Below are 27,269 nucleotides of genomic sequence, written 5' to 3' on the forward strand. Positions count from 1 at the left end.
ATTGTCCCTCTGCATACACAAACATACATGCAAGCTACCCCCACCTCCAACCCCTCTTAATCTGACTTTTTCCCCACTGAGAACTGGGTCTCCCTATGTCATCTGTCTCAATTCTTCCATATGGAACAATCATAGTACCCTCCATTTCAAAACATTGCTACAAGCCAAAAGTTCTATTTCAGGACTCCTGAGGCAGCCCATCTCCTTCATGTTGTCACTGCTCCTACCCCATACTTTCAAGAGAATATGAACATATCCCAGACCAAGCATATAATGGCTTGCAGTTCCAAACTCTTATCTTACTGCTATAGTCCCAGAAGCAAATACAAAACGTGGTTTTCTGAAAGAGTTTTATTGATAGTCACCTGGGAAACCCACATTATCCTATGGAAAAATAGAATCAGAGTCTAACACATATTCCAAAGATGTCTGAATCCTGAGGTCATTTTCTTGCCTAATTCCCTTCAGGCTCCGTTTCATCTTTTGAATTACAGCCCCCTCAATTCCCAGTGTTCAGTGGAACTCCAAGAGGCAGAATTCTCCAGAAAAGCCTTTGTTGACTTTGCTATGGCAGAGCCCCAATCTAACAACTCTGCAATTTTGGAATATTACCTCATCAGAGTCTACTCGCCTCTAAGGCTCCCCCTTCTCTTTTACATGGAAACTCTATAGGGGAATACAAGAAACCCATGGATGCTAGCAATAGAGATCTAGATGCACAAATAAGAGTAAGATTTACTAGCAAGTACAGCTAGACACAACCTACTCTCTTGGCTTCTATCTTTTTCACAAATCATGTCTGTCTAGGTGCTTAGCGAGAGTCCTTACCCTCCATTCCTTTATCCTGTTTATTATTGACATGGTTTTATTACTATTGCAGAGCTAAGTGTACATGCAGTAAGAAGCCCAGTTGGAAATGTCATTTCACAAAGCTATGTGGCTACACAAAGAAACACTGAATCAAAAACCTAATCATGATGCCCAGCTACACACAGTAACATTGGCTGAAGAGGCCAGGTAAAGGGTGGGACTCAGCAGCATCCATGTGGGACCTAGTGCCCTAGAAGTGGAGAGCACGTAGAGAAGAAGCCTCTGCGGAGACAGAGACAGAGAGAGAGAGGAGCCTGCTACTGATGCTTTAGGACCCCTCCTCCATTCTCCTGGACTTCCTATGGGGCTGGAGTCACAGCTGTGGCTAGCTGCAGGTGTTCCCAAATTGCTTGATCCTCCTGTTGGAATAAAAAGAAATAAGTTATCTTAAGGAATAGTATGTTTCCCACCTTTCTTTCCTCTGTATCTGATTACAGATAATCCAGACTGCTAGAGACTGAATGTTTTTGTTTCACAAAATTCATATATTGAAATGCTAGCCCCTAATGTGATGGTATTAGGAGGTGAGACCTTTGGTAAGTGATTAGGTCATGAGTGTGGAACCCTCATTAAGGGGATTAGTGCCCTTATAAAACAGAGTTCCCAGCTGGGTGCACTGGGGCACACCTGTAATCGCAGTGGCTTTGAGGTTAAGGCAGAAGGTTTGCTAGATCAAAACCAGCCTCAGCAACTTAGCAAGGTCCTAAGCAACTTAACAAGGCCTTGTCTCAAAATTTAAAAACAAATAAGGACTAGGGATATGGCTCCATGGTTAAGCAACCCTGTGTTCAGTCCCTGATACTGAGAAAAAAAAAAAAGAGTTTACCTCGTTCCTTCTACTATGTGAGGGCACAGCAATCTCCAAGAAGCAAGCCCTCACCAGATACTAAATCTGCTACCTCCTTAATCTTAGAATTCTTGGCCTCCCAAATTGTGGGAAATATATTTCTGTTGTTTGCAAGCCACCCAGATTATGATTGTTACCACAAGCCAAACAGACTTAAAAACAGACCTTGCTTAGGCCTTAGGCCAGGGCAACAACTTGCAAACCTTTCCTACATCATCACCTCCACTGATATGCTGACAACTATGAACATGTTTCCCTAGGACCCTGAAAACATAGGTCTTTCAAAAATGTTCAACTCTTTCCACCACTGAGGGGCTGGGTGTGGTGGCCCATGTCTGTAATCTCAGTGTTTGGGAAAGCTGAAGCAGAAGGATCACAAATTTAAGACCAGTTTGGGAAACTGAATAAGACCCTGTCTCAAAATAAAATTTTAAAAAAAGTCTGGGGATGTAGCTCTGTAGTAAAACACCCCTGGGTTCAATCCCCAGTGTCACAGACAGACACACACATACCCAAAAAGTCTCCCCACCCCTAAATGACTTGGTAAAGATAGTAGCATTCATCTCTGGAGAATTTAGAGGACCCAGATCATGGGCCACTCACCACTGCTGGGGAGGGAGTCAGCCACCCCTTCCTCTCCAGCATCTTCAGCTTTGAGCCTACAGCATCAACCTGAGACACAACTCCCTCCAGAACAGTCTCCAGCTGCAGAACTCTCCTTGTGAGCCTGTGAAGGATTGAAGAGTGACCAAGGGAGCAGATCATTGGGGAGATGGGTGTCTACAGGGACAGAAATAACAGAATGATGTGTATTTGAATGGGAATAAGGAAGGTGTTGCCCAACCTTGAAGGGAGAATCACAGGGAAGCAAAAGTTCTCCCTGGACTAGGACAGGGAATTGGAAGTTGTGGAAAGAAACTCAACATAGGATATTACAGACACAGCTACCCTGGGCTCCTGGATTCACGTACAAGTAGAATTCTTCTCCGCAAACCCAGCCTTCTGCTCTGGCAGCCTCTGGGCCCAACTTGCTCATTGGGCTCTGCACAGTTGCCTGACCCAGGTTTTCAATCTCAGCACTGAGGGCCACCTGATCAGGAAGTCAGAGGTTAGAGGGGATAAGATGATTCTGAGAAGGCATCAGCTCCTATTCTATTACCTGCTCTAATGAGCTCTGGGCTTCAGTTCTTTCTATCCCTCTTCCCTCCCAAACTGGAGACAATAGGGTCAGGATGGTGCTGGATTAACTTCTGGAGAGGGAGTCACTTCCCAAAGAAACAAAATGTGAGCTCTTCAAAATCTTAATTGAGGTGTTCACTAGAATCCAACTCCATTCTGGAGAGGAGAGACAGTACCAAAATTTTTCATCCTTTCTCTCTGGGCTGCTATCATCCTGGCCTTGATTTTTTTAGTTTATAGTGGTTAGGGATGGAGCAGGCTGAGTAGGAACAGCTGAGGAACTGAAAATCCCAAGGAAGAAGCAGATCTTCAGAGGGAATTGTCAGGGCAACTGGTCCATTTTTCCTAAGTCTTTGTTTTGCAGGACTTGTTCTCAACCTTGGTTATGCATTGGAATCACCTAGAAAGCTCTAGAAAGTATTGAAGTATGGGCCTCACTCCCACAGCCTCTGATCTAATTGGTCTAGAATGTGTGGCTTGAGTATAAGGATTTTTAAAGGTTCCTCGGGATATATAATGTGCAACAGTATGAGAATCACTGTTCTCGAGAGCTCTTTCCTGCTCATCTATGGGAACATTTTCAGTTTGGGTTTGTGATCCAGGCGTGTTGGGGAGAGAGGAAGGGGAGCAACATCCTTATACTGACTCCCCACCAGCCAGCCCTGCTCACTCTCTCCTCCTCCAGGTCCTGTCGCATTTGTTCCTGCTCCTTCTCATCCAGAATGTGATTCCCATCCTGGTCGAACCTGGCGAAGGCAGCTGTGAGCTCAGTGATCTCATGCTCTGCATGCCCCAGCCTGAGAACAGGATCATGAAATGACTTCTGTCTTGTTGAGGGTGTGATCACTCAGCTATGGATTCCTTACCCTTTTATTAGCCTCTAGTTAGAGTCTTGATCTCTAAGGCTGGAGTTGTGTGGCTCAGTGATTAGCATTTGTGAGGCCCTGGTTTCCATCCCCAGCACCTATACCACCACCACCACCCAAAAAAAATTTTAAAAAAGGAGAGTCTTGACTGAGTCTTGCTTTCTGGGAATGAAGAGGATCACACAGGAAAGCCAGAATCCGTCAAATCTAGCAATTTTACCTCCAATAAATTGCTTGAATCGATTTCTTCTTCCTGCCATGACTCCTGATGACTAGATTTAGGGCCTCATGAACTCCTATGGGGGTTATGGCCACATCTCTTTGCCTCTAAACAATCGGCTACTCCCTACGACCAGCTTCCCTTTACTTCCTGCTCCTGAAATCCATCATCCTTCAATATACAACTAGAGTAACTAACATTTTAAAACACAGGTCTAATAGCTATCTATGGTGGCTCATGCCTGTAGTCCCAGATACTTGTGAAGCTGAAGTAGCAGGATTACTTGAGTCCACAAGTTTGATAGGAGTCTAGGCAACATAGTGAGACTCTGTCTCAAAAAAATAAGTAAAATAAAATGCAAGTCTAGATATACCCCTTCCCTGCTTAAAAATCTCTCCTGGGCATCCTAGTGTGTGCATAGATTTGATGTTCAAGGCCTTTCCCAAAGTGGCCCTTGCCCATTTCTCTGACCTCATCTCCTGCTTTATAACCCACCTTTTATTTGAAACCTTAGCAATGCTCAGCTACTTATTTCTCTTCTATGAATTCTTAGTTTCACACTCCTATGCCTGTGATTATGACTTAATGTCTCAGAAGGCCTTCCTCTTCTTGTCCACTCACAAGCTATTCATCCTCCAAAACTTTATTAAGAAATAACCTCTTCCAGGAAGCCGACCCTTAAGCCTAAATAGAATTGGTAACTCTCTTTTCTCCATGTGCCCTCTCTTTTCATGTCACTTCTGTGATTTGATTTATTTCCCTATGTGTCTATTAGCTCCTACAGGACAAAGGCTTTGTCTCATTTAGTTATGTTGTCCCCTACTCAGTTCCTGGTCCACAACTGGTATTCCCAATGTGTTTGTTCAATGTTTTGTGGAATGAGGCATTTATACAATAATGAGGAATTATGTTGTTTTACACCAAGAGTTGTTCAGAAAGGTCCAGGATGTTATAGACTATGGCCAGATACCTTGGTCTCTGAAAGAAAACAATTCTGAAGGTAAGGATAAAAACCCATGGGCAAAGGTCAGAGGCCAACAGACCAAGGCTAAAAGATTATAGACAAAAGATGTATAGTTGATAATCAAGAACTTATTGACCAAAATAAAGAAGATTGAATGCCTGGTTGCTCACTCCCTCAAGGTTTTGGTGAAATCCTCAAACTGGATCTCCTGCTCTCCACCCTGCAGAACCTTCTGTACATCTGAAACCCGTTCCTTCTTCAGACGCAGCCGTAGGAGGGTCTTGTTGTAGCTCTGAAAGGGAAAGGAAACAGGCAAAAGTCCCATAGACATCTCATCATCCTTGCATTCCTCCTCCACCCAAAATATGTCAGGCTTTCAGGGAAAAGTCAAAAGGGCAGCATAGGCTTCTATGACGGCCAGAAATAGATCATTCACAGAGGCAGATGCAGAGAGGAGCTCAAGGAGACTGCATAGTCATCTGTTTTAGGAGGTCAGAAAGTTGCAACTCATCCTTGTGTCCAGCCAACTCCTCCTTGACCTCTGAGTATGTGTCATTGATGATAGCTAGGAACATGTTCTGGAGGATAAAGTGGGGACATGGGTCCTCACCCTCAGACCCTCAGACCCATTATAAACATTGAACTCATGCCACAGACACATGTTCTAAAGGGCCCAATGGTCCCAACCTCAGCTTTGTAGCCCACCCTGCCTCTCAGGGTCGGAGAGCCCAGCCTTTCAGCACATTTCTGTTAGGGATGGATCTTGCTCATAATCTCATCAGTTGCTTCATAATCTTTCTGACACAGATACTCCAACATGCCACTTGTTGAAGCTAGGAACTTCTTCTCGAGATGAGAGTAGAACTGTGCTCTCTTTACCATCTATTCCCCAATTGGTGTCTGTATCCCCAGTGATTGATCAAACAAAGAAACTTCTGGGGCTTAGGACACAGTTCAGAGGCAGACCACTTGCCTAGCATGTACAAGGCCCTGGGTTTTATCCCTAGAACTGAAAGAAAAAGAAGGCGGAGAAGGAGAATGGGAGGAAAAGAAGGGTAGAAGGGGGGAGGAGGAGGAGGTTGGAAGGAGGAGGGAGAAGAAGAAGTAGTAGAGGAGGAAGAAGAGAGTTCATGGGGAGAAAGAGAGAGAGGGAGAGAGAGAGAGAGAGACAGACAGACAGACAGACTTGCTGACCATGTTAATAAAAATCAAATCTAGATCCCAGATATTTCCCAGTTGGCAGGGAGAGAAAACAACCACCAAATCATGACAGTAGAAATCAGTAAAAGCAATAAAAGGTCTCCAAAGGAAGGATCATCTTGCGAAAATAGGCATAGAAGCTTCTAGGGGCAGCTACTTCTCAGGAGGCAATTCCCTCTCCTTTTCCATCCTTGGAGGGTAGGAGTTTGATTTTCCTTCAGGGAAGAAAACCTCCTGACTATGTTGGACATGCTGACCACATTAGCCAGCTCTGGGAAGGTTCAAAGGAATGTCGTCCCCCCCCACATGCACACATGCACTCTCTGTCCTTGATTAAAGTAATAACCCATCATAATCCTGAGTAGGGTACAGAAGGGGTCAAAACTCTACCCTGGATGCTCCCTACGTTACCACCCGTATCCCCCAGGGGGATCCTCACCAAGAGCACAAAGAAGACGAAGAAGACGTAGGTGACAAAGTAGGCAGGGCCCAGGATGCGGTTGGCATTGTTGATAGCATTGTAGTCAAAGTCCCCAAGAATTATCCAAAACTGAGTGAAACTGAGAGACCAAGTCTGGGCTTCACCCAGAGCCTAAACAAACTCTAGCCCCAATCCATACCCTATCCCACTTAACTAACTTCAGACAGACCCATCACTCCACCTCTGACCCAATCTGATACAAAACAGGTTAGTAAATGACTTGAGCATTCACCTGGGCTTCTTGAGACTTTAACCCAGACACCTTAAGGAGAGACATGCCCACATGTGTCCCCCATTTTCCCCAAGGAGCTGGAAGGTGAAGGGCAGAGGGTGAAGAGTGGGATACACACATGCACTTGATGAAAGTGCTAAAGTTTTCCACTTGAGTCCCAAAAAGCAGGTAGCCAAGCTGGGCATAAGCAAAGAAAACAATGAAGAACATGACGGCAAAGCCCAGGATGTCCTTGGCACAACGGGCTAGTGTAGATGAGAGCTGGGTCATGGTTTTGTTGAAGCTGATGTACTTGAATATCTGCAAAATCCGTGACAAATGCAGTGGTGAAGAAAAGGTGAAAAATGTTGTTTTTTTTTTTTTTAAAAAAAAGCCCATCCCAGGGGAACTATGGAGGCCACAGAAATTAACAAATGAGATAGGTATGAAGGAGGGGAGAGTAAGTGCCCTAAGGCAGGTCTGGGAGAGGAGAGCCCCATGTACCTTGATCCAAGCAAAGAAAAGATTGACAGCATTCATGTTGTTGTACTGTGTCTGCCAGAAGGCCAGGAACTCAAAGTCAGCATATGTGTTTGGCTGCTGCAGGAGCTTACCCATCAGCCGATTCACCTCCAGGGTTCGGAACATGTGGAAACCCATGGCCATAATGGAAAGCTGTCACACAGGGATCAAGGGGTTGACAGGGAGTCTCAAGGGAAGTTCAAAGGTGAGGTCCCACAAGAGAGATGGGGCAGTTAAGACAGGTGGGCTAGAAACACCCCTCCCTGCTGAGGTGTTCACTAGCTCAGGTTTAGATAAAGCCAGAGAGGGTGATTGAGAGCAATTTGAGTGTTCTAAAGCCCGAGGGAAGGCTCTAGGGCCAGTGGCAAATGTATAAGGCCACAGGGAACCAGAGTCAAGAAAGATATTTCTCCCACCCCCACCACTTTCAAACCTTGATCAGTTGATAGATGAAAATGAAGGAGCAGAATATTTGAACAGAAAAGAAAAGGCAGGGCTTTCAGGGGGAGAGGTCATAAGGGCAAACAACAGGACAGGAAAGAATATCAAGTGTGTAAAAAGCAGAGGCCTAGACCACAGGAGAGGAGAGGACATGTAGGAGATAGGGTCCCCCAAGGGCTGAGTCAGGGGAACCTCACCCTCTCACCCAGGGAGCTGTGGCACAGTGATTTGACCCGAACTCAGAAGGAGGGCTCAGTCTTCAAAAGGAAGAACTTGGAGCTCCCACCAAGATGGATGCCCCTCCTTCCCCAGTATGTTCCATGTCCCAAACATTTGTCCCTCACCAAAATGACCACAAGGTCCAGAACATTCCAGATGCTGCTGAGGTAGTGAAGCCGGTGCATGTGGAGCTCCAGGATCTCCTCCACCACATAGTATAAGATGAAGATGCAGAAGATGATCTCACAGCCAACGATGAAGAAGTCCCAGTTGCTCACATAGCGAATCAGCTTAACTGTGCGAATTTGCCAGGATGGAATGGCACCTCCTGTGGCTGGGAACTCTACCACTAGTCTGTAGGGGAGCAGAGACTGGGGGTAGACTGGGAAAACTCCTCCTATATCCCCTCCTTCCCACATCTATCCAAGGCCTATATTTAGGGAAGGATCTCAAGCATAGCACACAGGGACCAGCAGCCAGGCAAAAGGGCCCATCTCAGAACACAGAAAAGATTGATGTTGGCATTGTAGACAGAGAAGTCAATGAAGACCACCCGAGTGCCTCTGTCCAGCCACAGTCCCTCCTGAAGGTTCCGAAGTGCCTCTGCACTAGCCTGTCGAGACACTGGAAGGTCCAAGTAGTAGCCACCTCCGCTGTAGCTTGTGAGCCTCCCCCAGTGGGAGGAGCCCCCCAACTCCTCCTGGGAGTGGTATGTCCAGCTGCCACAGAAAAAGCCATCTGAGCAAAGAGAGTCTGAGCCAGCCCAAAAGCTCATCTCCAAGATGATGGTAACACCTTATGATGTTCTGGGCCTTACACTTCCATAAACATCATATATCTATGCACACACTATGTGTGTACATATGTATATGTGTATGCATGTATATATAACATGATATATATATATATACATTATACAATATGTATTTCACACATATTATTTTGGTTGATTCTAATAACAACGAGAAGTGAGAAGGGAGTAAGTATTATCCACATTTTACAGAAAAGGAAACTGAGATTCAGAGTTTTCCAAGATAAGTAGCTATATAGTGACAGAATGGAAACTCAAATGTAAATCTCCTCATTTTCCACTATTTTTTTCAATGACAAAGACAAGTTCCACTTTTGCCCAAACCAGAGCCGTCTCCATAAGGGAAGCACCTTGACTGTAAATACAGAAAAGATTCTTATTGCTCTCATGGCTGTTTGACCCACAGATTCCCCGTTCTACCACCTCAAATTTCTAAGCGGGACCCCTATTTCCTCCCCATTCTGTCCTGTCCATCCCCTTCTTCTACTTCCTTCATCTCATTCATCTGAAACCTCTTGTTTCTCCCCCATGAGTCTCAAGGGCTGGGTTCTCCAGCCACGACTTTTGTGACAGTGTCAACTTCACCCCTTCATCACACTCCCAAGGGACTTCTGCACTGAGATGCTTTCCCTGTGGGGACTGCCTGCAGAGAAGGGTCAGTGTAATTGTGACCTGTATGTGGAAAGAGGATCAGAGGCTACAGACTATCTGCTAGTCTGTCTCCTCTACGCCTGAGTGACACACGCCAATGTCCTTACAGTTTGCACTTGGGACTCAGGGAGACGCCCATCAAGTCCCCTGAAGTGTAAACCCCTAAGGCTCTTGAAGCCTTGGCAGAAGTGGTTCCCACTCCTTGAGATGATGTCAGGTTCAGAGGGGCAGCCCTATGGCCTTGGTTGGGGGCTCACTCACGCTGTGCCATTGAGGAGCCCAAAGGGGAGTTGCTCTTCTTTGTCTGGAGAGTAGACATCATAGCAGCTCAAAATGTCGTCACGGAAGTCCTCATGCACCACACAGGAATCATTGCGGACCCGCAGCTGCCGCAGCCTTGGGACCCCCAGGAGCAGGTTCTCATAGTAGATGAAGGAGTGCGAGCCGTGGCCCAGGCTCTGGTTGTTGTACCACTTGGTCCAGTACAGACTGTCGAGGAGTGGGCCCTGGGCAAACTGGACCACAGGCTAGGTTGGGCTGACCCAGCCTTCTCCTGATTACTGATTTTCATCCTGACTCTCTGGTCACCAGTTAGTCCCTGGTGTCTTTTGTTTAAGCCCTCAACTGACCAGTTGATCCAGGGACCTTGACCAGATCCTGAGTTGACTCTATGTGTAAAATGCATTTTGAGGTTCAGCCCACCCTCTCACCCCCAATTCTGGTCTAACCTCTGATTCGTTCCCTTATCAACATGCCGATCCCTCACTCACCTCCACCTCAACTCCAGCCTAACTCATGACTCAGCCTGATTCCTGATTGACCTGATCTTTGAGCATATGGTCCATTGTCTGGTGTCTGGCATCCCCATGCTCTGGCCTGTGATTTCAGGCCATTGAAAAGCAGAAGATAGACAGGAGGCAATTTCATACTCACATCCCAGAAGTCTGCCATGCTGCTGATGTCCTGGAAGGAGACGCCAGTATCTGACGGGGTATGTAGGAAGAGATCAGACATCACTTTGGTGTAGTAATAGGCACTGGAGCTTGTCATCCCATAGGTCACTAGAAAACAACCCCAGAGAATGTGTCATTCTCATAGTTCCCATCTCCATTCCCCAGAGGTGACAGGAAAGCCCACTGCCCTTGGAACAGAGGTGCTACCTACCTACACTTAGAGATAGCTGGGGACGCTGATGGTGGCTCTGGGGGTAACTAGGGAATGCATTAGGGAAGGGTAAGGCCACAAGGCTCTTCTTCTCCTCCCAACTCACCTCAGAGACACTGAACTCCACTCAGTAACTCTCTCTTGATATTGCCATCTTAGAATTTCACTTTTCTCTCCTGATTCAATTTAATTCCTAATATTTACTCCCCAGAGGCAAGATATTTCTGTCATCTGCTTTGGATGGTGCTTCCTTTTATTTTTCTTCTCTTTATGCCTTTTGGAAGTGCCTCCAAATTCTAGATCACTCCAAAACTCTGGCCAAACACTTTACAATACAACACTTTTTTTTTCTTAAGTTTACAATACAGATGTGGTCTCCTGTCTTCTTGAGTCAGTGACTCTGCAGTCATGGGAGTAGCAGGCATGGCTAGTGCATCCTGATGGGCACATTTGTCTCCTGAGAGAGGGACTCAGAACATCCCAGATTAAAAAGACCTGGATCTCCCTCAGCTGCTCATAAGCATACACCCAGTCCCATGTGCCTAAAGTAGATCTCTCAAGGGACCCTCCCCAGGATTCCTGGTTAAAAGTGAGGATTTGAAGAGAATATATCACTTATTTCATAGATTGTCTCTCAATTTTGGATTGTTTGGCACTTCCTTATGATTAAATTTAACTTACACATTTTAAGGAGGAGTGTCATATAGGTAATATTGTGTCCTTCTCAGAGCATCACATCAGGAGGGACGTATTATTTGTTTGTCTCCTTACGGGGGAAGTTAACTTTGATCCCTTTTTAAGATAGGGTCTACCAGGTTTCTCCAGCCGCAAAATATGATTTTTCATTTTATGGTCAATATGCATTTTGTGGATATACCATGTAGATATCCTCTTACTCACCAATATTTTACCTACTAGATGAAAGTCTATTGATAACTTTGATTATTATTAATATGATTACCAAATAGTAATTTTTTTCAATCCATTATTCCTTCTGAATTAATTAGTTGGTATTATTTTGAGAAAGAATTTCCCTTCCACCTTATTCATTTATGCGTATCAGTTTGAACTCATGAATTCTTGGCTTCCCCTCACCATGGGTTGTAATTTGTTATTGTTGTTTATTTTGTTACTCAAAATTTGAGGGCTAGGTCATGAAAGACATAGAAAGGGTAAGGACTTCTCAACCTTAAAAGGGGATAAACAACAATAAAAATTAAATGTAATATGAGATCCTATAATGGATCTTGGACTATAATTTTTTCTTTTGCTTTAATAGCTATTAATTAGTGAAACTGCAATAAGTTCTATTCATTAGATAACAATGATGGATAAATGATAATTTCCTGTCTTTGATAAGAGGATAGTCTCAGTTTTTTAAAAGTATTTTTTAGTTACACATGGACACAATATCTTTATTTTGTTTATTCATTTGTATGTGATGCTGAGGATTGAACCCAGTGTCTCACATGAGAGAGGCAAGCACTCTGCCACTGAGCCATAACCCCAGCCCGAACATTCTCAGTTTTAAAAATATACTTTAAGGTATTTAAGAATAATGGAACATTTTAGCTGCAATTTACTCTTTTTGATGGTGGTGGGTACCGGGGATTAAATTCAGAGGCATTTAACCACTGAATCACATCTCAGCCCTATTTTGTATTTTATTTAGAGACAGGGTCTCACTGAGTTGCTTAGTGCCTCACTTTTGCTCTGGCTTTGAACTCATGATCCTCCTGTCTCAGCTTCTCGAGCCACTGGGATTACAAGCATGCACAAGTATGTCGGGCTGCAATTTACTCTTAAAAGTAATGGTGTGTGTATGTGTGTGTGTGTGTAAAATACTTATATCTGGGAAATCTGGGTGAAGAGTAGGAAATATATATATATGTATATATATATATATATATATATATATATATATATATATATGAATCAGAGATGAAAAAAGGCTATCACAATGAATACCATCTATTGGTCATTCACGAGGTTTAATCAGCCTATGTCATTAGGAAAAGTTCAGTTCAGTTCATAGTTGCTGTGTAATCTCTCAGCAGACAGAAGTTAAGTTTCTTGTGGGAATCCACTTTTCAGATCCAGAAAACGACCATTCTCCAGAACTAAGGCCAGATGTGAGTTAGAGAGAAGAGAAGTGAAGGTGGTATGTCTGAACTTTGTTAACATATAACATATAACATATTATATATATATACATGAAAATGTTTAATGTAGTATTTATCAGCCTCTTGTGAGCAATTCCCTTCAAGAATTTTCTTTATCAGATCTTGGGCCATATTTTCTGTCACCATCCCATTGGAAAGGGAACAACTGAGGTGGATAGGAGTTTGTCTATAATCTTGGAGGAAATGCGGGGGGCAACGAATGAACCCTGATTTGGTACTTAACATCATACTTCTTGCAGGCTGGGGGTCCAGAGAATCAACAAAGAAGAAAGCACTATTTCACATTTCCCCACTCTACTCTGTTAACAAAGTTCAGACATACCACCTTCACTTCTCTCTAACTCACATCTGGCCTTAGGATCTGGAAAATGGTGTTTTCTGGATCTGAAAAGTGGGTTCCCACAGGAAACTTAACTTCTGTCTGCTGAGAGATTACACAGCAACTATGAACTGAACTGAACTTTTCCTAATGACATAGGCTGATTAAACCTCTTGAATGACCAATAGATGGTATTCATTGTGATAGCCTTTTTTCATCTCTGATTCCAAGTTAAATGTCCAGAATTAATATTGCTCTGGAGGGCTATCAATAATTTATGGAGGCATAATATCTACAATCATTACTCAAGACAGTAAAGATTATGGTTTCTAAGATAATTGGCCTTCTAAGATAAATTTACCTGGTCAAATGCTTCTTGACACATGGAAATTCAGTATTCATACTTCTTTGTAACTCTGATTAAAATACATTGAATTGGTAAGATCAAGAAGGAAACTTAAAACCCTTTAAAGTGAGGGTCTAAACTTGGTTTAGTACTTATTTAACACCTTCTTTCTATCTAAATACCCTCTCTTCCTTGTTAATTCTTATTTTTGCAAATTTTGTACTTTGTGCAAAGGTACACCTTAAGGTATTTAGGAATAATGAAGCATTATGTCTGTAATTTATGCTGAAAGAGTAATTATATGTAGGTGGGAGTGAACATAAATGAGAGATGCTTTCCATCACTATTTTGTGAAGCCCAAACTATTTCAAATACTCCACATTTTGATATGTAATAGACAAAATTATCAGTTTATGAATGTGAATTATTACAGACTTCTTATATATGTTAAACAGACATTGTTCAAAATCTACAATTGTACAAAATACCTTGCTGTGTATCATGATTTCTATCCTCAAAAAGTTCTATTGAGGAAGATGGCCCCAAATGAACTTGGTGTCATCAAATGAGCATAAATTTCAAGCCAGACAGAACCTAGGTTCAAATCCCAGCTCTGCCACTTACAATATAAACTTAGCCTCTGAGTTTCAGCTTTCTCAGCTATAAGGAAAGAAATATAGTAACTTTCTTACAAGTTGTGAAGTTAAAGATGATATCTCTAAATTGTACGGAAAACAGCAGATGCTCAATACCTGCCAGTAATCCTGTCGTGTGCTCCTCAGGGATAAGGACTGTGCTTTGTTCATTTTGCATAGTGCCTGGTGTTTAATAACAACTTCTTATTTTTCTTCTTCTTATTAATTCAATCCCACTAGGGACTGAACCCAGGGGCACTTTACTCCTGAGCCATATCCCCAGCCCTTTTTAATTTTTTTTTTTTTTTTTTTTTTGAGGCAGGGTCTTGCAAAGTTGCTTAGGGCCTTGCTAAGTTGCTGAGGCTGGCTTTGAATTTGCAATCCTCCTGCTTTGGCCTCCTGAGCTGCTGGGATTACAGGTGTCTCTTGTGTGTGAGCCCCACACCCCATGTTCCTGTGAAGATACTTTGAATGGCAGCCATCCTGCTCACGTTAACCACACGTCTGAAGCAAACATGGCCCTCTCAAGGTAATTTATTTTATGCATTTACTGTTTACCGAACAAATGTCTGACTGTGTACTCCAGTGTATTTGGCAGCATTGTCGACGGCGCCCCCCTGTGTTTGCCTGAGATACTGTGCTCAAGGTAGAGGTTTCACTCTGTTCATCACTGCAATTTGCACATTGCTCCAGGGACACTCAGAGGCCTGTGTCCTGTCTGTGTTAATGGAAGCGTGCTCTGAACCTCTCTGCCTCCCTCCGCTACTCCTTGCCTTCGGTCTCAGCCCCCAGAGGGTGTCCACAACCACTTGGGATAGAAGGCAAAAGTGGAATTCAGACAGAAGCTTGATTGGCTCTTCAGTGACAAGCTTGGCCTTGCTGTGGCCCAGACATCAGCCTGCCCAGAATTGCCAGGAGGCTTTGGTGGACTCCACGGTGCCACAGCACAGTCCTTCCTTTGCTGAGTTCAGTGGACCCAGACAGACTGGCGTGTGGCCAGAGGGGTGCCACAGCACAGCAGCCCTCAGATGCCTACCTTCCACCTTCCTTTGGAAATCACAGACAACTCACTGAAGTGTCTCCAAGGAGAACAAGTTTTACCAAAATGAATCCTTCTGCATTTAACTGATCAAATGGATGAATCTGACCCTCTAGGTTTCTTTCCCCAGTGGGGAGCTGGTCTGAGAGTTGACTGTTGGCTTCACTGAAGCATCTTACCCTGAAGGCCTGAGAAGAAGCACAGTGGCCAAGCTGGGCTTAACTAGTAAGCTGCGGTTGGCCACTGCTGCTGGAGGCTTCCTGCTCGGAGAAGGAGACAGGGAACTGAAGGAATAGTCAGGGGAACAGAGAGACTAGGTTGAGTCTGGTTTTCCACATGAATGAGAAGGAAAGGATTGTTGGAGGCTTTGGTCCTACAGTCGGAAGATTTAGCAATAAGATTCAGCTGGTCAGATTTTTCTGGGCAGTCTCAGTGACGCATTTCCTGTGCTGTGACTGTTCTGAAGACAGAGTGGCTCTAACCACTGTGAGAAGCCCAAATAAAAATTCATCCCCCCCCCCAAAAAAAAGGGCTAGGGATGTAGCTCAGTGGTACAGCACTTGCCTAGTATATGCGATCCCTAGATTTGAAGTGGGGGGATAAGGGGGGAAGAAAGACAATTTTATTCCAATCTCTAAGATTGCTTCATCCTCTCCAAATAATGAAGGATTCTACCAAACTGTGGATAGAACCTTGAAACCCACTGAAAGGAAGCATAGCGAATCAAGGTAGGCTTTTCTTCACAGCCAGCAATGGGTAAAAAGTATCCAGTCAACATTAGTTGTTGGGCAGACATGAGTCACCAAAGGCCAAAGGTTTCTGACCTCTTCCCCACTCCATAGTAATCAGACCCAGTCTTGTTCTGGCTCAGAGCATCTCTTACAAGCTGTACCTTTGAGATAACGACCTTTGAGATATCTCCTAAAACAAGTAGCCATTGTTTCTATACAAAGACCTTCAATGTCTCCTTCCTCAGCAAAAGGTCATAGCCATTCTTCTTTCCAAAAAGACAAAGAAAGAGCTGGAAACCCTTACATATCATGGTGGTGGTGTGGGGGCAGGCAGTAGAGACAGGCAGGAAGATCCTTCATTCTCTAGCACTTTCCTTGCTGAGCATTATGGGACAGGATGGACTCCACGACTCAGGAACTGTATTTGTAATGACATTTTCCTAATCTTCAGAATGGAAATAATAACATCTATCCCTTATAGGAATGCTGTCAGGGTGCAGTGAGATCCTAGGTGTGAAAGCTCTTTGTGAGGCTTCAAGGGCTGCACAGGTGATATTGTTATGGTGAGAAAATTGATGGTTCCCCCACACTGCCTGCATAAAAAGATAGCTCTGTTCAGCCAGATCAGTCTCTGAATAGCCACTAAATTCCTGGGTTAAAGCATAGGGGGGGAAGAGATGTGGTCAGTAGGGCTGTCTGAGCTAGGCTACTAGGGCCCATCCTAGGCCAGATTGCTACCCAGGTGATGTGTAAATGTGTTGTTTTTTTCTTTTAGTCCTAGGAACCAGGTGCTGGAAATGAGAGCCCTGGTGCTTGGTTCCCTACCCAGGGTCTAGAGGTCCAGCTTCTCCATGATCCCTCCCTTCTCCTTTTCCCCCTTCTTAAAGAGTGTCTTATGCAATTTACACAAAATAAGTGTTATACTCTAAAACATAAGGAAACTATCCACCCTCATTAGTAATCAAACCCAAGAAAATTAAGGCAATTGTACCATTTTATACCTATTTAATCCTAAAAGGTATGAATGAGAGAATCCAATTTTCATGAGGTTAAGATGAAATTGATGTGATCTTATAGCAGTAGTGGCATAGAGACAAAATGATAGTATTTTGTCTCTAGCACCAAGGAAACAATCCTATCTATTGGTCTAATATTTTGACTCTTTGGAAGTTCCCAAGGAAACAATCAACAAAAGTGAAAAAAGAACTGTGTGTGTATGTATGTATGTGTGTGTATACCCATAAAAGGCAGATATTGAAATAATAATGTAAATGTTTTATTTAATTGCAGTATAACTATAATCATTAAAATGAAAATTTATAAAATACTCAGAAACATGAGAACATATTTAAGATGGATTTCTAAATGAAGGTGTGTGACTTAATACAACTAGGTAACTTTGATCCCCATTGAGAATGTATCACCTAATTGCAGATGGCAGCGTTCAGGGAGGCTAACAGAACAGGGAGCAGACGCTAGGATGTTGAAGCCAGCATATTGGAGAGTGCGAAAATAGACTTATTGAGACCATAATCAAGGTCCATAATGCCCAAAAATTTACCTGAAAGAAGGAAGAGTCAGGGAAAGGATGGAATTAGCATGAATATTATTTTACTATTTGTTGGAAGATGCTCAGAATATGAAGTTTTCCAAGTTTCACAGCATTCTTGGGAGTCTGGTATTTTGAGGGTGAAGACTTTAATTCTCAAGGTCAAAGGCAGTTCAATGGCACATCTTCAGGTCATATAATGAATGAAATGACTTCAAGGAGTACTAAGATCCCAACTCCAGAGAAGCTGAAGGTTTTCAGAGATTAAAAGGTTTCAGGTTATTTCTCCTTCCTTTAACCTCCATTGCTCCCTGGGTTCATGATGCTGCAGTACAGATTTATAGTCTGCACAGTAGACCTCACTTATCATGTGCCAGAGAGACAGACAGACATGCTAAATTCTTAGCACAATTTTGGGGGGCTATTTCATTCCACCATCACAGCCATCTTATCAGGTGGACGTGATTGCTACCCAAGGCTAAGAGAAATTAGCAAACTTGCTCAGATCACACTTGGAAGTGCCAGGCCTTGAACCCAGACAGTCTGACTTCAGAGCTCCAGTGCTTAACCAGCACGCTAAATCAACTAAACTGACTCAGTGACCCTGGTAAGAATGCTGTGAGGGTTAAATAAAATATACCGCGGATGTGCTCAGCACAGGACCATCACCTTTCCTGCTCAAATTTCCCAGAGACACCTCTCTGCCCAGGACTTTCTTCTCCCTCCAGAATTAGGAGAACTCAAATGTACCATGTCACTCCTATGCTTTGAAGCCTTCAGTGGCCCCTTCAGTGTCCCTTCCATGACCCTTCCATGTCCCTTCCATGTCATGCCCAAACAGGCCCTTGCTGGCCTTCCCTGCTTACACAGCAGCCTTGATCTCTTCACCTCTCTGCTCCTCCCCATCTCTGCTCCAGCCACAATGACGCACCTTCACTAAACTGTGCCTTCTGTCCCTACTGGGCCTTGGAACATGCCAACCTCTCTTCCTTGAAACTTCTTATCTCTTCATTTTCCTTTCAAGAGGCTAAATCCTCTTTCTCAATTCTCAGCTTGAATGTTCACCAGAAGTAATAGCATCCCAGGTTTTAGCTGTGAGATTGCCCAAGGAGTATTTTGTCCAATAATGGGCATCAAATTGATCAGGTCTGGAGACAGGCAAACCAGCATGGTGAACACTCTGAAATGGGTTTTAATATATGTCAGGCACTGAGTCTCAGTCTTCATGGAGAGTAGCCCACATAATACTCATACAATCATATTGGATCAAGTAATTACTTGTGAGGAAATTGACAATCAAAGAAATTAGACAACTTGCTCAAGTTTTCTCAAATGGTAAATGGCAGAGTGTGGTGTTTGAAGCCAAATCTGTGCAGATTCCGAGCCCACACCTTCAATCTCTGCATAATACCACCCTGGACACCATGTTATGATGACTGCTTTCTTGAGAAAACAGACATTATTTAAGCTGGAGAACAGATGACTAAGGAGAAATATGGTCACTATGTTCATTCCAACAGTTGAAAGGCTATTTCTTCAGAAAGCAAATTGAAAGTAGATGGCTCGATAGAAGAAAATCCTAAAAAGGAGAAGGTGAAGCCCTCTGGGTAAAGGCTCAAGTATCAGTCATCTCTGTCCCCCAGTTCAATGTCTGGAACAGCAGGAGGAGCTCCATAAATGGAAAGAAAGAGAGCTGCCCACAGCAAAGTGGGTTCCCTGTGAGACTGTGAAATCCCCATGGACCCTCCCCAGGCTGTGCCCGCTTGGACATCAGCAAAGCCACGCAGGAGGGGTAACAGGGAAAGAGTTCTCTGCTTATTCTATAACCTCACACCAAGATTCTATAGTTATTAGACTGAGCCTTTGATTTAGAGTTTGGCAAGTCACAGACCATCTGGCACTCACAAGTGCATTGAGCTTTTAGGAAGAGGAGACCATAGGCTGATGGGACTTCTGGGCTTCAGGACTCTATAGCTTCCACCTAGATGTCTTGGTCATCTGCAGAAAAAGGCTCTGCTTGTGTATTTCAGCTGCAGTCATGGGATGTGAGGAAGGAGAGGGTTAGAATGGAAAATCAATACATCAACAAATGAGTCTCTGACAGTCATGTTCTGAAAGGAATCCAATGGCCCCACAATGTGAATCCTGGTCTGACCACTGTCCCTACACAGTCTCCTCTGCACTGTGCTGTGTGTAGGAGGGAAGCCCCCAGAGCAGACCCTTCTGCCCAGCACAGTGAGTCCCCACAGCACACAGCAGAAGCAAGTTCATCAGTCCAGCCCCCAGGGGTCCCACACAGTGGGGATGATTCACAGAGATGATGACATTTACTATCAACACCTCTGTTATGAGAACTTTACATCTCACTTTCCAAGGATTTGTGCACCCTCAAATCACAGAGCCTGCTGAGGATGAGTAAGTAAGGAGGCACCACAGCCGGGTTGAGCGTCAGTCACCACACACACACACACACACACACACACACAGACACACACACACACATACACAACTACACGGGCACCACCAGCAAGCAGGTAAAACCCCTCTTGCCATGCAACTTTTCAAGGAAGGAAGGAACTGAATATAAAGGTTTTACCCTCATCTGTACAGCCTAGGAGCCTCTGCATGGCTCAACTTCATTATCACCTACAGTCCTTTGAGTTTATCTGTCATAGGCTTCCCTGTGATCTTTCCACTTGCTTCTCTGAGTTCAGACACCAAACCTCCCCAGCTCGGGTGCACAGCTAGAGCTTCATAGAAGCTGCCCCAGCTGCCTGTGGGTGATAGGCTCTCCCCTGGGACCCCATCTCACCCTTCATCCTCACTCTCTTCTCAGGGATCTGAGCTTGAAGGCCACAATTGTCTTCTTCCTGCCCCTAAAGAGTCATGGACCAAATGTAGCACAGTAACTAACCACATGAAAACCACAAACAGAAAGGAGTTTGGAGTGATCTTCCATTCTTTCCAGAAAGGTAAAAAACTTCCACCTCCAGCAGAAAACAGTGCTGCTGAGTCAGTATCAGGAATTTGCACTTAAAACCTGGGTTCCCCTTGTTATTCTGTACAAAACCACATTCATGAACCCACCTTCTTTCACTGATTGCAGTGACAAGTTCTTTGTCAAAGAAATGCCTTAGGCTGAAAAGGCTGTAAACAGGAGCTGAATGTTGATATACAGAGCTCCCAGGGTGCAGTCTGCTCACACAGGTGGACACGGCCCCACAGGCATCACCTACACACATGTGCATGCAGATGTTGCACATACCGCCCACTGACAGACATCCACGGAGGCAGACGCTACTTACACAGACAGATGTCCAGCAGGAACACCGTGTACACCAGAAGCTCCCGCAGGGTGGTCTTGATATACAGTTCTCGGTTCTCCGCTGTGTTCTCAGTCAGGGTTGTTCCCCAGAGTCCTAAGAGTATTGGAGGGATGCCAACATGTTTCCCCCAGTACCCCTCCCACCTGTCCTTGGACTTCACCCCATCTCCTTACCCATCCCTTGTCCCCTGACAGAATTGGTTCCTCTTCCCACACCAGGCCAGCCCTGTTCCCATCTCCCTCAAGCAGATGGGTGAGGGCTCAGAGTTGCAGAGAGCCAAGTCATGAAAGTTAGGCACCTGTTCCAGGTGGGGAGGTCTAGGGCCTCATCCCAGCTGTGTCCTCCCTCAACCTGATTGCCATGCACCCCAATGGGCCCCCAGAGGAATGACTGTTCCAGGTGCCCCCTGGCAGATCATAAGACTGGCCTGTGTGTCCTGGGGCCAGGCTCCAACACAGTCAAGTTACAAAGGGACACTGAGAATTCACCTCTTCTTCAGTACCTTTTCACTCCTCAAAATGTCTGGCTCCAATACCCCAGAGAAGCCCTCCCCACACACCCAGTACCTCTGATTCTGTGACAGATATGGAGACAGCAGCTGGACACCAGGGCCCCTTGTGTCTTCTCTTGGGGTCCATCTTCAGGCTTCTTGGGTTGTGCCCGTGGGAGCCCCACACTGGAGATGGTGCAGATTCTCAGCGTCCCATGTGGAAAAGGGGGACCACTGTAAGCAGGGTTGTCCCAAGCTCTGTTCCCCAGCTTCTGCATCTCCTGCCCTTCAGGACTTTCCATGACGTTCATGTGGATGGAGGTGGGATCCTGGCACTCCAGGTGCCCACTCTCTCCTGGAGAAATGGACAAAGGCACAGCCTGGCCTACCCCACAGAGGGCCAGGTAAAGGGATTCTGAGAGCAACTGCTTTCACCCAGCCTCTGCCTCCTGCCTTGGGAGGAGTCTGTGACTGGCTAGGGGAGGGAGCAAGGAAGGACAGAGCATGGAGCTGACCATCAATCCTGTCAGGGATTCTCTCTCTCTCTCTTTCTCTCTCTGCAAGTCTCAGGGCACAAAAGAAAGGGGCTTTGAGGGAAATGGGAGTCAGGGTTTAAAGAGGAGAAAGAGGGGAAGGGGAAGGTGATGTGCAGGTAGAGCAGAAGCGGGATGGATGACAGAGGTGAGTGCTGGGGGAGCAGATGGTGCCTGGGGAGGGATGTCCTGAGTCCCAGTGGAAGAGATGATGAAAGGGGAGTAAGAGGAGCTGAGGGAAGAGGGAAGCTGCCAGACTCCACTGCAGGTTGGAGCTGATTTCCACTAAAAGCACCTCAAAGGGCCGACATGGATCGGGGTGGGGACCAAAGCCAGGGATGGAGACTGAGAGGTGCTGCCTCCCTACCAGGCTCAGCCCATGGGCTCTTCAAGGTCTCCCCTTGAACTGTCTGTCCCCTAGTGAGTGGAGAAGGGCGTTTCCCTTCCTTACCCACCCCCATAGCCACAGGAAAGAATAATGGCAGGAGAAGCCCCTGCCTCAGATCTTAGGGGACAGATTCTTTGACCCCTGATAGGGATTGAAAGAGGACTGAAGAGGTTATTGGATTCATCTAATAATCCAGATTATTGGATTCTTTTCTGAGGTTTGCCCTCCATGGCTCATGGGTGAGGCACACCCATATAAGGGTGTTTTGGGGGTATTGGATTCAATTTAGGAGAAGTCTGGGTCCTGCTGGAAAGAAAGGATGAGAGAGTTAAGGGGCAAGGACAATATCACCTGGGACTCCTTATGGAGGTGGTGGGTGGAGTGGGTATTTGGACCCAGCCTAGAACTCTAATACTGGGCCTAGAACTGCAGTCAAGAGCACAAAATGGCAATACAAAAGATACTGGGATTGGTCTGCTTTCTTTCTACCTCAGGTCTCTGCTTGAAACCTGGCTTGGACCCTGAGCACATCCCTGTCTGTGCCTGGTGCTGGCCTCTGATCACCAGCCCTGGCTCACCTACAGTCAAGTTCTATATGTGGACCCCACAAGTGCTCCTGGCCATCCTGCAGTTCCTCTTCCTAGATGGCTGCAGGGAACTGCCCTCAACTCCTGGCTCCCTGCTTAGGGCTGCTTTGTAGCTGCACTTCCCTGAAGTTCACCTCCAAGTTCAACAAAGTGTCAGTCTGGTGGTGGTCTTCAGTCTTGATTGTCTCCTCCTCCTCCTCCTCCTCCTCCCAGGGATTGAACTCAGGGTCTTACAGAGTTTAATGCCTTGCCATTGCTGAGACTGGCTTTGAACTCACGATCCTCCTGTCTCAGCCTCCTGAGCCACTGGGATTACAGGCGTGTGCCACCATGCCTAGCAGTCTTGAGTGTTTCTATAAGGAGATCTTGCTCCCAGAAAACCCAGAATTGGGCTGAGCCATTGGATAACACAGTGTACCCCTTCTAAGTGCGCAGCTCTAAGACTGGTTTGAAACCTTGCTGTTGTACCTGAGTCAGCTGCATGAATCTCTTGTTCTAGGTCCAGATATTAGGAAGGAGGTGAACTTCCTGGTTGATTGTCAGTGAGTCTTCCTAGATACCCAGTGCCCGTACCAAACACTGACTGACATGCACTCTGAGGTGACTGTTTTCTCTGGGGAAAAAAGCTCAGGGAACTGCACTAGTGCTGAACACCTTATATTAGAATAGCTGAGTGGGAAGCTGGTGAAACTACACAGCAATCAACAGTTTCCTGAACGTGAATTCAGAAGCAAGAGCTCCTTTCCTTCATTCCCTCAAACCCATAATCCCAATCTAAGAATCTATTCTGGTATTCCCATCAGCATCATTGATAACAGTTTTTTAAAACAGAAAAATGTGATCCTAAAGTTTCAACATTAGAAAAAAGTTCCATAAATTATGATACTTCACATCAGAACAATCATGCAGAAATTAACATTTAACTATATTTAATGTCAAGAGAAACTCCTCTTCACATATTGTGTGAAAAATCTGGAATACACGCCTATAATATAGCAATTTTAAGTGTATCTTATACTTACTTTGATTCACAGAGTAAAATTGAATTAAAAATTATCAGGGGTCATTTCTGGATGGTGTAATTATAGATGTTTTTTTTTAAATTTTATTTAATTTTATTTTTTGTAGTTGTAGATGGGCAGCATGCCTTTATTTTATTTATTTATTTTTATGCTAAGGTTTGAACCCAGTGCCTCACACATGTTAAGCAAGTGCTCTGCCACTGAGTTACAGCCCCAGCCCTACAGGGGTTTTTATCTTCATTTTTTTTTCCTGCAATGATCATGAGTGCTGTCATATTCAGAAAAACAATTATTTTTGGAAAGACAGCAGTCAGTACTAGAAGATTTGTTGCTCATTTTGATCCCAGACTCAGATGAAGTCCTGGCTGCTGGTCTTCACAGCACCAGCTCTCCACTTCAGCAGGAATCACAATAGTGGATTTTTAAAATTTTTAATTTTTTATTTATTGTTATTGGGGATAGAAACCAGAGACACTCTACCACAAAACTGCATTCCCATCCTTTTTTTATTTTCTGAGTTAGGGACTTGCTAAGTTTCCCAGGCTGACCTCCAACTTGCAGTCATCCTCACTGAGTCACAGATATTATAGGTGTGTGCCACTGCACCCCACAATGACAGTCTATTCTTGATGTGGAAGCCAGACCTGTGGCAGGTTTGCCTATTACCTCTTTGCAACAAGACACTCTACTGATGGCCACTTCCATGGAGATCCCAGCTGGGAGGAGTACGAGTGGACTGGGTGACAAGTGTGGGAACAGCAGCTTGAGGGACAGAGGCTCAGAGTGGTGCAGAGGAAGGAGAGTAATTGGGACAGGAAGGAAATTTGGAAGGAAATGGCCACTGAGGTGGACTTTGAAGAATGGATAACGTATGAAGAGAGAAATAAAGAATTAACTACCATTTGTTAACCATGCAGAAGTCAGGCATTTGATAGTATAAGAGATTAGTTAATTTTCACGGAATCTTCTGGGGTGGGTTTTTATTATCTCTTTTTACAGATGAAGAAACCCAGGACCAGAGAGACAACTGCTGGTGATAGGCTTCAGAATCTGGATTGTCATGGTCAAGATATTGACTTCCTCTCTGTTTGCATCCAGGGAAGGCAGGGTGAGCAAGGGCAGGAAGTGAGGAAAACTACAGGCCTTTGTGGAAGAATACACATTCAGGGAAGTTAGGATTCCTCCAATGTCTGCTGTACACAGGGGAGGGAGGACCCCAAACACCAGAGCAAATTCTCTACTTCTTCCCTCTCCAGCTCAATCACAGCACAGCAGAGGCCACAAAAATGCTTTGCCTGAATGGGCCACCAGGTGGCAGCAGAAACATCACCCTGTCTCTTTTCTGAGGAAAAGCAGACAAACACAAAGAGTCCCTGTCCTGGAACCATTTCTCTCCCCCAACTCTTTCCTGTTACTTTTTCCTCTGAGTAACACTGTCTGCCTCTGCCAACAGGCTCTTACCCATAGGAATTCATCATTCCAGAGGCCTGGTGGAAATCTGCGTGAAGCTTGGTCCTCTGAGAAGCAGACTGAGAATGGACAAGTGGCATGGCTTTCAGTGAGGGAAACACCATCAGAGAACAGAGGGAGGGGGCCCAGTTAGGCCCAGGGCTGTCAGGCATGATGTGTGTCTGACCCCTAGAGAGCTAGATGGGGGTGGCAGGGAGGGGAGATTGGGTGAATGACTGCAGTACAGCCCAAGAAAAGGGTTGTGATACCTTTAGGGAAACAAAATAGGCCACCAGGGAGATCCTGTGTCTCCCAGGGACAGGCTTGTCCAGCTTCATTATTCTAGCTGATTCTGTCTGGCCTGGGAGAGAATCAATCCCTGGGAAATTTTGACCCACATGAATGCTCTTGGTCAATGACTTGCCCTGTAGCCGGCAGTCTGTGAAGCCCATCCTCATGGCCCCCTTGCGCTCCTTTGGAGAAGGAGCATCCTCCATCCTCAGGACTCTTTACTAAGTGCCATGTCTGCTCCAACCTCGGGGAGAGACAATTCACCCCTCACCTCTCATCTCCTGTGCTGATCTCACACCCTTCTCTCAATCCTTCCCCAGTGACTTGTTCATAGTATCCTCCCACCCCTGAATGGGACTGTGTTCCTGCTCTTCTGGATGAATCCAGCTACACTCTCCCACCAAACAAATCCTAGGTCTGTCTTGCCTTTGCCTTTGACTTCTTCACGCTTAATAGTCCTAAATCACGAAGGGGTAATGGGATTACCTGGCTGTTGGCTTCAGCTCCAGGTACCAGCCTGCCCTGGCAGGAAGCTAATTGGCTGTCATCAGGTCCTATCTCTTTTCTGGGGTTTCTGTTTCTCAGGTGGCCCTCCCCTGACACCAGAGTCAGCAGTGTGGGTGTGGTCTCAGCCAAGGCCAAGCTATGTCATTGGGCACTTGACGCTTGGCCAAAAGGCCCAAAGGCTCAGGTAGCTGTTGGGCATCAGGAAGAAGACATGGGCACTTGTCTGTAGAAAGAAGTTTGGTGAAAAGAATGTTAAGAGATGAGAATGCTGGGTGTCTGGCATGTTCTGGGCACTGACAGTTCTCTAGCCTCCTTTGGGCCTCTGTGAGGTTCTTGAGGCTGGAAGATTTGAGGAGGGGTTGGTGCTGCTCCATGTCGGGCTCTTGGACTTGGTTCTTCCCCCTCTTGCTGGTCCTCAGCTGTGGGTGACTCTCTAGGCTACTACTTGAAAGGAAAACATGGGAAAATCAAGAATTCCCCAAGAGCACATCTGGGTCAGATGACATTGCAAATTCAAAGTTCCCATGGAAAACAAAAGGATTGCTCTGAAAGTGATGGAGCCAAGCCCTGTGGGGAGAGCAGCAGAGAGAAGCCTGGCAGTCTACCAGGGTTACAATCACTTAAACCTTGGATGCCAAGCACAAAGCTGAGGGCTTGCCTGGGATTTCCTCTTTTCCCTCTAGGATGGGGGAAAGGGAGGAAGGTGCAGTGGGGTCGTGGAGTAGAAGGAGGATGCCTCTAGCTGGCCAGTGGGCCTTCCAGACTGTACCTCACCCAGTATTCAGGGTGTCTGCAGCCTGGAGTGGGGCCCTGGTAAGGGATGGGACATAAGGCACACCAAGTGTCCTTCCGACTCTCTGCTTAACGTGTTTGTTCTGTTGTTGGAAATGACTATCGGAAAAAAAAATATTCTATTTTTTTTTTCTAAAAAGAAAGCGATTTATTTTTTTTATTGGTTGTTCAAAACATTACAAAGCTCTTGACATATCATAATTCATACATTAGATTCAAGTGGGTTATGAACTCCCATTTTTACCCCAAATACAGATTGAGAATCATATCAGTTACATATCCACATTTTTACATAATGCCCTATTAGTAACTGTTTTATTCTGCTACCTTTCCTATCCTCTACTATCCCCCCCAAAAAAAAAAAATATTCTAAATCTCTGCACCCTTGGGGCTGGGGATGTGGCTTGAGCGGTAGCACGCTCTCCTGGCATGCGTG

General features: G+C 45.2%; 1 protein-coding gene across 1 annotated transcript; it reads right to left on the reverse strand.

Moving 5' to 3' along the window:
- Positions 1 to 1,147: 1,147 nt before the first annotated feature.
- Positions 1,148 to 25,740, reverse strand: LOC144255093 (polycystin-2-like protein 1). The gene is made up of 16 exons (XM_077799113.1): positions 25,668 to 25,740; positions 21,341 to 21,619; positions 20,754 to 20,867; positions 10,416 to 10,543; positions 9,744 to 9,997; positions 8,483 to 8,739; positions 8,146 to 8,369; positions 7,343 to 7,513; positions 6,978 to 7,159; positions 6,586 to 6,706; positions 5,415 to 5,524; positions 5,117 to 5,236; positions 3,567 to 3,693; positions 2,689 to 2,807; positions 2,321 to 2,444; positions 1,148 to 1,229 (listed from the first exon to the last, which is right to left on the reverse strand). Exons 1-16 carry the CDS (start codon positions 25,738 to 25,740, stop codon positions 1,170 to 1,172), a joined length of 2,463 nt encoding a protein of 820 aa, XP_077655239.1. The 3' UTR covers positions 1,148 to 1,169.
- Between the last annotated feature and the right edge of the window lie 1,529 nt (positions 25,741 to 27,269).

The sequence above is a fragment of the Urocitellus parryii genome, chromosome 5 (assembly GCF_045843805.1).
Source record: "Urocitellus parryii isolate mUroPar1 chromosome 5, mUroPar1.hap1, whole genome shotgun sequence".
Lineage (NCBI taxonomy): Eukaryota > Metazoa > Chordata > Mammalia > Rodentia > Sciuridae > Urocitellus > Urocitellus parryii.